General features: G+C 40.2%; 1 protein-coding gene across 25 annotated transcripts in view; it reads left to right on the forward strand.

Annotated features, from left to right (window-relative positions):
- The window catches only part of SYNE1 (spectrin repeat containing nuclear envelope protein 1), a 447744-nt gene that overhangs the window by 297049 nt on the left and 138107 nt on the right, over nucleotides 1-12588 (forward strand). For all 25 annotated transcript variants that reach the window (XM_026505077.4, XM_026505081.4, XM_026505085.4 and 22 more), the window contains 3 exons: nucleotides 3392-3559; nucleotides 3773-3934; nucleotides 11577-11771. In XM_026505077.4, coding sequence (XP_026360862.3) covers nucleotides 3392-3559; nucleotides 3773-3934; nucleotides 11577-11771 — 525 coding nt within the window. The remainder of the gene's footprint in view (nucleotides 1-3391; nucleotides 3560-3772; nucleotides 3935-11576; nucleotides 11772-12588) is intronic.

A 12588-nucleotide genomic window follows, 5' to 3' on the forward strand; every position in this document is an offset into this window, starting at 1 on the left:
TTCAGACAGAAGGAAGGACATACAGAAGGTGTGCTGGCTGGAAGGAGGATGACCCATCAAGACAACTGCAAATAGTATCACGATAATTAGAGAACCAGATTTGGAGGAGGAGGGAGAAGAGGAGAAAAGAAACTGAGAGGGGTGAAGGAAACACAGCATGAAGGACGGGACCTTGAATGCCGCACACACACCAAATTGAACTTTATCCAGAAGCTAATAGTTAACTACAGAGGGAATTTAACTAGAAGCTATGTACAGAAGTAGGTTTTAGAACAGATCATCCTGGATCAATGTGGACAATGGAATAGAGATGGACAAATTCAGAGCCAGAGAAGCTAGTGAGGGACAGAAGTTGCACTAAACTCTGATGCCTGGCCAGGACTGGTGATGTCCCTGAGAGAAACAGGCCAGGGGGTGAAGACCTGAACAGCACCTCCGTTCATATATCAGGCAGCCTCTCCTCTGTCAGAATTACTATAGTCATGTGGACACAGAGTCCAGTCTTATGTACCTTCTGGTTTGCAAAAGGAGCTGTGAATCTGGATTCTTATAAAGTCTCCATACTTCGATGAAATTTTCAACAATTTAATACACTGCATAAGCCAAGCTAAATGTATGCAAGCCAAAGGCAGCCTGCAGGCTGCCAGTTTGCAGCCTGGGAATTAGGAAGTTGTTGTTCTAACGAGAACTTGAACCGGTGCTGTGGCAAGGGTATGTGTCGATAGAATTCATCCTAAATAAGCAGTGGATGGGAAGGGAAAGAAGAACTAGAGAATAAATCCCAAGTTCAGAGATTTGGTGAGTAGAAGTTCCATTTACTGAAAGCTGGATAGAACATTATTTTTTTTTCCTAAATTCAGTTCTCATCCTGGATTTTTTTTGGGGGGGGGAAATGTTGAGTTGGAAGAGCATGTGGGATATAAATGTACAAATGAATATATGAGTGTGGAGCTTATAAATAACCAATATTTAGGAGTGAGGGGAAGAAACAAACTACACAAAGAAAGCTTGAATGACTGGAGCCAGAAGGAGAACAGATTCAAGGGAAGGTGTTTCCAAAAGGGGACAGGCGGAGGTGTTGAATGCATCTGAAAGGTCAGGCAGAAGAAGGGCTGAACACAATCATTTTGTTTCATAGTACAAGAGTCATTAGGGTCGAAGCTTAACTGGGTATTTAGAAGTGGATTGAGGGTGAGGAAGTGAACATTATCAAATGTAAACTACTATTTGCAGAAGCTGGATTACAAGTGAAAGGGAGAAAAGGAAGAAAGGGTGATCGTGACTGTGTGTTCACGTGTGATGACACATCATGTTGTGATTCGTGGACTTTTCTATTATGTGATATCCTATGAGAAAAATGCCAAAAAAAGGGATGTTTTTAGACTGAAAAGATTTGACTCTATTTATAGGCTGGGGGAGGAAGTCAATAGAGAGGGAGAGGAGGAGGGTATTAATGGACCAAGGTCCTTGAAAAAGCGAAGGCGGATGGGATTCTGGGAGTAGGTGGGAGGGTTATCCTTAACCAAGGAAACTGGCAAGCGTAAGCTAAAGGCAAGTCTGAGAATAGACAGATTTTTGGAAATCTGAGAAGTTTCGGGAGTATCTCCTCAGTGGTTTCGGCTGTGTGTCTGTGCCTGTGTGTGGAGTGTGTGTGCGTGTGGGCATGCACCCACATGCACTCTGGAAAGTGAAATTGGATCAAGTCCTGCTTGGGATTTTCCAGGTGGGTAAAGCAGAGTTTAAGGGGAGAAGGAAGCAAAGACGTTGGCAAGAGAAGGGTTTAAGTAACTTTAGACATAGCTGGAAGTGCACGTGGGATTAACAATTCAGTGATGACAGGCTGTCAGGTTCAAGGGTGTGGAGGACTGAAGTGGGGCGAAAGTAGGGGAGCATGAACGGGTATGAGCTGAGCAGAGACTGGAGAATAGCAAGGTAGTCTATTCAGGATGGTGACAGGATGATGAATGAACAGGAACCAGTCTCCACATTCCAGTGTCATCAGTTAAGGTTAGGGACTTACCCAGAAGTCTCAACAACAACAACAACAACAACAACAAAATCGGTAGAACGTCTCATGACCACTCAACATATGGCTGCATTGAATCCTCAGAAGTCCCCAGTGCTATACAGATGTGGGAACCAATGCATAAGACGTGAGTGACTTTCTCCAATTATAGAGCTACGTAGGAGGAGAATTTCTACTGGAATCTCAGTTGTTCTGACTTCTCAGGTGTCAGACTCCTGTCTGAACTCCTACAACACAATCCTGCTTCTGTCCTTGTACAGACCACCAAACGCCAGGCCCTTCCTGCTATTACTTTGGTTTCCCCAGTGGCTGGGACCTTCAAGACTTTTAACCAAGACATTATTATCCATAAGGCTCAGGTATTTAAATTCATATACATAATTATCTTCAACAGTATAATTTTAAAAGTAGTGAACTTTATAATAGAAATTCCCAGAATATAAACATTACTCCCCAATTCAATTCCTATTAATATGCCTAAATAAGCAGAGAAACAATTGAAAACACATGAATTACATGTCTTGATATAGTAGATTCCATTATGAATACTATAAAATATGTAATGTTACTTATAACCCAAGAAACTAATAAAAAATTCAAAAGTTTTGTTTTTCATCATTCACTTTATTTCTAGTGTACTTCCAAGAACTGATTAGAAGGAATCCCTTATATTATTTGTTTCTTAGAGTAGTTTTAACTTCCAAGCCATTACATTTTCCTTTATTTAATATTAAAATAGTTTAATTAATTTCTATGAATAATGAACTCACAAATACAGAAGATCTGCCTATATCTTAAAAATGACTTACAGATTTAATTTTGTTTAAATCAAGTACTTTTTAAATTCAATTAACATGTATTATTATTTTCAGAGGTAGAGTTCAGTGATTCATCAGTCTTATATATTGAATTTAAATAAAAATAAATAAATTTTAAAAAATAATAAATCAAGTACTTTTTAAAATCATGCAAATTTTAATCAATACATTAAACAACATTTCAGGAAATAGATAATTTAGATTCTCCTTTTTTGCCCTACTAGTTAATCAAGCTTCAAACATGTGCACTACTCAAATCCTTTGTATTTCCGTTTCACCAAGAATAAACTAAGAATGAGTTTTGGCAACTTGACATACTGGTGAATTTGTTCATTTTTAAATAGAAGCCAAAATTCAAAAGCAACTATAATGTACTTTGATAAGATCTTTAAATTCTTCTCGTCACAAGAATTATACTAACTTCTATAGTTTATAGCCCCCTGGGACGGAGGTGAGTCCTGAACCTTTCTTCTACATGACAGACCGTCCCCAGAGCATATTAACTTTGTCTTCCTCTTGAATCCAACACCGGGCTCTGTACCCACAGGACATTGCTTATTACCAAGCGCTATCTCCCGAGAGGTTGCAGACCGAGGCCGCGAGGATCCACCCCAGCACGTTGCCACCTCAGGAGTTCTACGAACCAGGACTAGAGCCATCTGCTACTGCTAAACTGGATGATTTGCAGCGCTCTTGGGAAACCTTAAAGAATGTGGTAAGTCTCTGAAACGACTGGGTTAAGTCGACTAGACACGGATTACCTTCGCGGTTGTCTTATGCAACACATGCAGAGAGCTTACACACTCCGTATGCCGTTGAATACCCCCTGTTGGGCCACAGAGGTAAGAATGTCATATGAGGAAAGAAATGTCATAATCTAGAAGATAAGGGGCTAGGAAACATTTAGTAATATCCTGTTCTTCTCCAGATCAGTGAAAAGCAGCGTACTCTCTATGAAGCTTTGGAGCGTCAGCAGAAGTACCAGGACTCCCTCCAGTCCATCTCCACGAAGATGGAGGCCATCGAGATGAAACTCAGCGAGAGCCTGGAGCACAGCAGGAGTCCAGAAAGCCAGATGGCTGAACATCAGGTAAAAATAGCAATGACTTCAGTTTCCTGCATGATTAAGTAGGTACACTCTTGTGACTGACTGATCAGCTGGCCAAGTGTGTGTTTGGGGAGAACAGACTGACATTATTATTATTATTATTATTATTATTATTATTATTATTTCAGTTCTTACAGAGTAAACAAAATTCCAAATGCTGATTGTTTCCACCACTGCTTCAGGGAGGGATCTAAGAGGGGAAGATAGAAATTCAGACCTTGAACTTAATTAAAGAAAGCTGCATGCATTGGTGTTGCTTCTTTACTTTTATCATGCGGAGTGCATTTCCTCAGTAGTTGCCACATTATTTTGTTGCCACATTATTTTGTTGTTGTTGTAGGAATAAAGTATACCCCACGTCCCCTTCTCCGGTTATTGTTGTTTTGAAGAAATTTAGCCAGTGTGCGCCTAGCAGCTTCCCATTATCACTAGAAAATAGTTCTCAGGCTTAAGTGGACAAGGAAGCAGTTGAAGAATAGGGATTCAAAGTTATGCTCTTAGAGTTGTCCCTGACTTGAATCAATTTTTGAAAAGTTATATAAACAAGGTAAAGCTTTAGCTTGATGGAGAAACAGAGATGGTTACACTAACCTAACTCAGAAAGGTGTTAAAAATGCAGCAATTTAAAATGCATGCTAAGAAAGTGCATATATTAAAATCTAGTTAATGCTTTAGCCATATGATCAAGTGTGCTATTAATGCACAATCAGGTATAACTGGGAGCCAAGGGTACTGAGGTGTTCACCTAAATATGCGGTCACACTGAGAGAGGGAAATACTACCTGACCCCAAGCAGAAAGAAGGAGCCCGTGACGACCCCATAAAAGGCAGAGGAAAAGAAAGGTATTTTTAGATGCAAATTAAGTGCTATGAAAGCATGATATGATATGTGTATCTGTCAAGTACTGGGACATTTATCAGCTTTAAGAGTGAAACTCTGTACTTTGTTTTCGGAACCCAGGATAACCTTGGAATATATTGGTTGTTCATATGTATGGTCTAAGATAAAATTTCATTCTTTTACAGTATAGGACCTTACAATGTAACACAAAAACGAGAACATTTCATCTAGAGACAACAGATTGAGAAATGGTGGTTTCAGGTTTTTGACACTCTTGTAACTTCTTAAGATAGAGACCGAAGTATATAGAACCCATTTTTAGGCCCTGTTTTGGTAAAACTGCCTTCTGTGGGGCTTTCTGCTGTCCCAAAGTCATCCATAGTCAGTCTGGTTTGGGGAGGGTGTTGGCAAAAGTAGAAAACTAAAGTCAGTCTTTGTTTAGGTGGACCAAACCAAACATGAGGACAATCAGGGACTTGGGTGGTGATTACAATGCAGGTGTCTTCCAAGTACCACCGTCCTCTTTAATGGATGCTCCAGTTTTCATCCTGTTGGCTGCCACCATTGTCATCCGAGGTGTTGTCTGTGTCGCAGCAGTGTGCTCCCTGGGGTTCTGTCTGCTCCCCTGCCCCCCTGCCCCCTGGGTCACTGTGCCTGGAGGGGGAAGACAACTCACCTCCATTTGATGACAGTTTCCTCTAAACATTCAAAAGGAATTTGACATAAATTATCCAAAGGCCACATTAGAGTGAATTGGAACATCACAGGCTCAGAGTATCAGGAGCAGGGGTTCCGGGGAGGGTTTACATAGTTTGATTCTTTCTACTCTCAGGGTCATCTCTGCCTTTGTTCAAGGCTCATCTTTCTAGTGTCCCAGGGGACTGACCACAGCTCGTCAAGACCCTTCACTGGGTCCCCCCAAGATTTAAGAACTGCATGAGAACAGAAGCCTGGTAGTCTGCCCTGACATTCCAGAGTTCCTAACTGGAAAATGCAAATTAGCTCCCAATCACACCTACCACCCCCTGCCTCGCTGGCATTGGTGTGAAAACATGCACGAACTAACATAATATAATAAAAAAATAAAATAAAATGAAATAAAATATTCACATTTAATGTCAAAAAAATAAAAAAAGAAAACATGCATGAACAATGTAGAACATAATTATTATTTTGTTCAAGGAATTTAATAGAAAAAACTCAAAATTGCACGCTAATGCTAAGTATTAAATATTAGAAATGAATCTGTGACTTTTCTTGTGATTAAGGCCCACCACTTGACTTTCTGTCTCTTTCTAAATTGGAAGTGGTAATGCAAACAATTCTAGCAGTGAGGAGATGTAGCTAATTCCGTGATGATTACCCATCATTTGAAATAAATAATTATATTATTGCTCTAATGAGAGGCGAAGAAAATATAAATAATGTATTATTTTTCATATGGTCACAAATCTGAAATTTTCCATCTGACCTACTTTTGCCATCTGTACCTATGTTCTACAAATTCTGGGACAGAGCTGCCCACGTGAAAAGCTAATGGTATCACAGAGTCTAAACTGGTTCTTAGCTTCTGGAATGGTATTTTAAAAATTTCAAGAACTGTTGTAGAATTATTATTTCTAAGTTCCAGCTGAATGTGGGTGAGGAAGTCCAGTATGCTTTTTATATTTTCTAAAAATTAATAGAAACACTTAAATTGTTATTTCTTTCCCAACACTCTCTTGGAAGTATTAATGTTTCTTTAAAGAGCTATCCTGATTCCTACATTTTTCCTCTATACATTTGTCTAAATCTACTGAATTTGGGTGGAGTGCTGTGTCTTTGCTGTTATCTTCTCCAAATTGTATGGTAGATCTATTTCTAAGACATTGATCCATCAGTGTTCATAAGCTGACCTGTGGCTGTTCTAAGTGATAAGCCCTCTGTGATAGGGACCTTCATGGTCATGAGCAGTTCATGCTTTGTGGGTATGTGTTGTCTTTGCCACATTAAGCTCAGTGATGGGTAGTAAGCAGAGCTTTGAGGTAATTTTGTTTTTGTTTTTGTTTTTTCAATATATATGACAACTCAAAGTTTGAAGCGAGCTCTGTTGATGTTGATGGTTCTGAAAGTCACAATAAAGTTCACATTTACCTTTGGTGTTAAACCAAACATGAACTTTATGTTCTCCCCAGAGTGAGTCGTCTTAGAGAAGCCCAAGGTACTTCTCTAAACCACAGAAGTGTCATGCACATATCCTCCTCGTAAAAACAAGTAAGAAACCCAAAGATGTGCGTTTCTTCTCCTTCTCTTAGTTTTAAGTCGGATGTTGTAAGCGAACAGCTGGCCACCAGCTGAGACAGAGTTACGGGGGTGAAGACATATTTGAGTGCTGGATCTTTTTGTTTAAATACTCAAGTTACATAAAATTAACCACTTTAAAGTGTACAATCAGTGGCATTTAATACTTTCACAAGTATTAATTGTCATTCAACCACCCCCTCTATATGATTTCAAAACACTTTACCTCGGAAGAAAACCCCATCTCCAGTAAGCTTGGGTGCTGGATCTCAAAGTTTAAAACTATAGCTACCTTCCAAAAACATCAACTCTCCCGTGAGAGTAAACTGAAGCATGAATAGGGAGGCTTGATCCTAAGAGGATAAAAACCAACAGTTCCAGGATTCCTAAATCCCTTATTCCTTACTACAGAACATTCAGAGAGCTGTTTTAGAACATTGTGAGCGAAAGAGAAGCTGGTGACTTCACTATACACTGTCTTGGTCAACTCCACTGAGATTCAAGGAGGCGGCTTTTTTTCTTCCTGGTTGCTTCATGATCAGATACCTGTTGTACCTATCATGAGTTAGAATTAAGTCAACTAGAGGTGTTAAGCACCTACTGTGTGCACAGCTGAAAAAAAAAACAAACTTTCTCATAATATATGATTAAAAAAATGTGCTTTAGTTATTTATGTGACAGAGAGACAGCCAGCGAGAGAGGGAACACAGCAGAGTGGGAGAGGAAGAAGCAGGCTCCCAGCGGAGGAGCTCGATGTGGGACTCGATCCCAGAACACTGGGATCACGCCCTGAGCCAAAGGCAGACGCTTAACAACTGTGCTACCCAGGCGCCCCTAAAAAATGTGCTTTAGGGGTGGAGTGAATTACCAACACATTGTACAAAAACAGCAATGGGATTGTGGGTTACAGTGATGGGAAGTAGATAAAAGGAAACTATCAGGTCTTTTGGGAAGCACAGATTTAAAAATTTGTAGTGGCAACAAGAGTGGGTAGGAAGCACTCTAAATATAAACACGTGTGAAGAAAGGCACAGAGTAGAGAATGGGAGTGAACATGGTATAAGATAGTGAGGGGCTCTCCTTGCTCGTACAGAGGATCACTGCAAAAATAAAAGACATAATGGGGTCAGTATAGTTATGGAGAAGCCTTTAAAAGGGACCAAATAAAATGAATTTTATGTATTTGGCAATAATAAAAAAATGGTTATGAATTAGTGGAAAATAATTTACTGGAGAAAAAACATTTTGAATGTATAACGAACAAGGTGAGTCTTTAAATTCAATACAATCTCATAAAAATATTCCAGCAGGTTCTTTGGTGGAGATTGACAAGCTAATTCTAAAAGATTTTGCAAGGGGCACCTGGGTGGGTCAGTTGGTTAAGCGGCTACCTTTGGCTCAGGTCTCGGACCTGGGGTTCTGGGATCAGCCTCGTGTTGGACTCCCTGCTGAGCAGGGAGTCTGCTTCTTCCTCTGGCTCTCCCGCTCACTCTCACTTGCTCTCTCTCTCAAATAAATAAAATCTTTTTAAAAATTAAATAAAATAAAATATTTTGCAAATGTATAAAAAATATATATTGAACACGAAAAGGATCAAAAATAGCTAAGACAACCTTGAATAAGTTTGAAGGATGTATCCTACCAGAGAGTGAGACTTACAAAGCAATAGTAATTATGACAGTGTGGTATTGGCACAGATAGCCCAACTGGATCAGTGGAACAGAATTAGAAGCTATAAGCACAGGGACACCTACAAAGACACTTGGTTTATGTCAAATATTATACTGCAAAACAATGGATGAAAAATAGTATTTTTAATAAGTCATGCAGGGTCAATTGGATATCATATGAAAAAAATAATAATTTTGACCCCTGCCTACCCTGAACACAAAAATTAAGTTTGGGTGTATTGGAGATCTAAATGTGAAGGTTAAAAAAAAGAAGTTTTGAAACAGAACTTCTCAAACTATCTGTAGTACTTAATTTTTGAAATTTCTGACCCATCAGACCAATGTTTTAGCAAAAATAAAATAAGATACTGCTTGGACATGTCAAGGTCAAGTGGCTTTAAAGGTTTCTTGACACCTACAATATCTCAATCTTGTCATGAATTGGTAACAAGTATTTTGCAGATGGATAGTGTTTCATGGGCCACACTTTGAATACCATTTTTTAGAAAATGACATGGGGAAATACATTCATGAGCTTGGGTAGGCAAAGATCTCTTAAATAGAACACCAAAACCTAACCCTAACTTTCCCAGTGAAGGAAAATGCTGATGTATTAGACTATAATAAAATTAAGAACTTCATTTTATCAAAAGGCAGCAGGAGGGAAGTCATTCCCATTAAGGGACAACCGTGTCACAAAGTGGGAGCAGACATTTGCAATACACAAAGCCAAAAGGAACACAGGCACTCCTATCTAAAATATAGGAACAACTTTACACATCAGTAAGAAAAGGAAAGACTCCGGTGGACAAAGGATTTTTAGCAGGCACAGTCACAAAAGAGGATATCCAGATGGCCAACAAGTATTGGAAAAAAGTGTTCAACCTTATTCGTCATGAGGGACAAATTAAAACTACAATGAGATACTACTATGAACCCACTAGAAAGGCTTAACTGGAAAAGATCCACAAACCAGGTGACAGTGGAGTACCATACAGCGATGAAAATGACCAGCTCTTTCCACATGAACATGAGCAACTTTCGTAATCATGACAGGGAGGGAGACAAGCCAGACATAGAACAGTACCTCAGGAATGATTGCAGTTTTCTAAAGCTCAAAAACAGGCAGACGTAATCTGTGATGTTTACAAGGTAACACTGTGGTGATCCTTGCGAAGGAGGGAGCTTGTAACAGGGAGGAGGTCAAAAGGGCTTGTAGAGCCCTCGGAATGTTCCATTTCTTGATCTGAGTGGCAGGACATGGGTATATGCAGTTTGTGAAAATTTCTGGACTTATACAATTAGAGTCTGTGCACTTACCTAGATGTATAGAATAACTTCAATATAAATATTTTAAAAATCAATTGAGTATGATGACACTTGGTCTTAGGAGAAGAGAAGGTTCTGTTGTTGTTCTGTTTTTTTAATATTTGTTGAGAGCCCACTCTGAGGAGGCACTGGGCTTAGCCTGAAGCCTGGGGCAGAGCTGTGAACTATGCAAGTATGGGTACATTAGAAACTATGAAATATTAGTAAATATGAAGCCTGTGTTTCTCTATTTGAAGTCCTGGTGGCCCCTCATGTGATAGGACCTGTTTTTTTCTAACACACCATTCAAGTGTATGTCTAAATAAGAATTTCTCCTGTCAAGATCGGTCAAAGAGCAAGTCATAACACACCAAAACCTGAGACATAAAAGCCACGTATATAATTGTGATGGATATGAATAAAGAAATCAGTGTGCTATTTGCCTGAAAGAGCTGGAGGTCCTAGAGTGAGTGCAGAAGGCGGGAATGTTGCAAGCAGGAAAGAAGTATGGATGGTACCAGGGCAAGAAGTGGTGAGACACACAAGTAGGGGAAGGAATCTAGTTCTTATTTTACAGGCAATAAGCCACTAAGTATTTAAAGCAGGGGAGTGAGAGGATCTGATTACCTTTTTAAAAGCTCGCTCAGGTTGCTTGTGCAGAGTGGACAGGAGAGGCCACGTAAGCCTGTAAGCAGGAAAGCCGACCAGTAGACCATGAGAGCAATTCAGTAGGAGAGCTGGCTCTGACTTGGGGTGGGGCAGAGGAGACCTACAGGATACCTCGTGGAGGAATTGGTGTTGGATTCCATGTGGTGAGTGAAGGAGAGGTGGTGTGAAGGGTGACCCCTAGGTTCTGAGCTTGAACAATGAGAGTGTTACCTTTTATTGAGATGTGGAAGATGGAGGAGGAAGCAGGCTTTGTATGTATCACACTGGAGATACCTGGGAAATGTGTATGTTGAATACAAACCCTATAATTTAGGAGAGATGTCTGGGTAAGGGATATGGCCCTGTGAGCGTTTAGCGTCAGAAAGCCTCAGGAACGGACAAGAGACAATGAGGAGAGGGTGACGACATAGAAACAGGTGACAGATCTCCCTAGTCTTGTGTCATGTGAGCTTTGGGTTAAAGTGCAGTATTGGGTCAGATGGGGAAATTTGGAGTGGGAAAAATCATGTTGAGGAAGAAAGCAGTGAATTGTTTTCAGTATAGAATCGTAGACTCAGACTGAGCATGCCCCCTCCTCTTGGAGTGCAGAAGAGCCTAACTGAAAGTCAGAAGGATTAATTAACTTGTTCAAATTCATGTACGTTAGGGACACAAATGGTTTTGAAGTTGGAAGTGTCCTGGCATTCATTCTGGTACTTCCATTTCGGAACTTCGGTTAGTGGGACCCCTGTTTGCTGCTTAAATGGCTTGCCCGTGAAGTACCTTCACTAATCTCAGTGTGAGACTCAGCCAGGGACATGATTCCTCAGTCCAAAAAAATACATGCAGGAGTGTGATTCCACAGTCTTCTCCACAGGCATTGATGGACGAGATTCTCATGCTTCAAGATGAGATCAGCGAGCTCCAGTCGTCTCTTGCGGAGGAGCTGGTGTCCGCGTCTCCCGAGTCCGACCCCGCCGAACAGCTGGCCTTGCAGTCCACACTCACCGTCTTAGCCGAGCGAATGTCCACCATCAAGATGAAGGCCTCAGGGAAGCGACAGCTGTTGGAGGTAACAAGTAACTCTGAAGGTGCCCTCACGTCCACATTCACTCTCCGACTTGTGCTGACAAGCATGCGGCTGTTTACGTGGTCTACATGTATAGTTTCCCACTCGGAAGAAGCTGGTCTTGTGCGTGTCTCAAGGAGGGTCTCGTGAATAGAGCCCTGAGTCAGTGTGTAGTCATGAATGCGTCTTTTCGCCACTTTCTGACTCATTTCAGCATGAAAAATTGAGAATGTGGAAAGCAAAACTTGGTAGATATGAGCCTTGTGAAGACTAATTTTAAAAGGTTTGCAAAATGGTTTGCTCTGTTTAAATAAGAGCATTTTATGACTAGTATTACTAATACTCTGAAGAATCAATCCTTAGTCACCCTTAGCCAGTTCGAGCTCATTAGTTCATGAAAACAGTTTTGCAATTCTGGTTCTCACGTTACTTTTCACATTATTTAATAGATAAATTTTGGGGACAATAACATGGGTTACAAAATAAGTTATTTTGCTTTTTCTTTGTTCTCTTATAATTCCTGGCCCTAAACATATGTGATGTCCTTATCATTGCTCCTATTAATTTAATTTGACTGGAGATGTCTTCAGGACTTTTAGAGTATCTCTCTCCTGGTATCTCCAGGGTCAAGCAGCTTCTCTGGCACATAATCTGCTCTCAATACATTTCTTATTTTATGAACATAGGATTATGTGTTTAGCTGCTGGTTATGCTGTAATTCAGTTGAATGCAGCCATACTGTTTGTAGGCTCTTTCCAGTTTTACCTGTTGTAAGATTAGTCAAATCATATGTTCATATATTTTTTGTTTGGGAGACATT

The sequence above is a fragment of the Ursus arctos genome, unplaced genomic scaffold, assembly GCF_023065955.2.
Source record: "Ursus arctos isolate Adak ecotype North America unplaced genomic scaffold, UrsArc2.0 scaffold_13, whole genome shotgun sequence".
Classification (NCBI taxonomy): Eukaryota; Metazoa; Chordata; class Mammalia; order Carnivora; family Ursidae; genus Ursus; species Ursus arctos.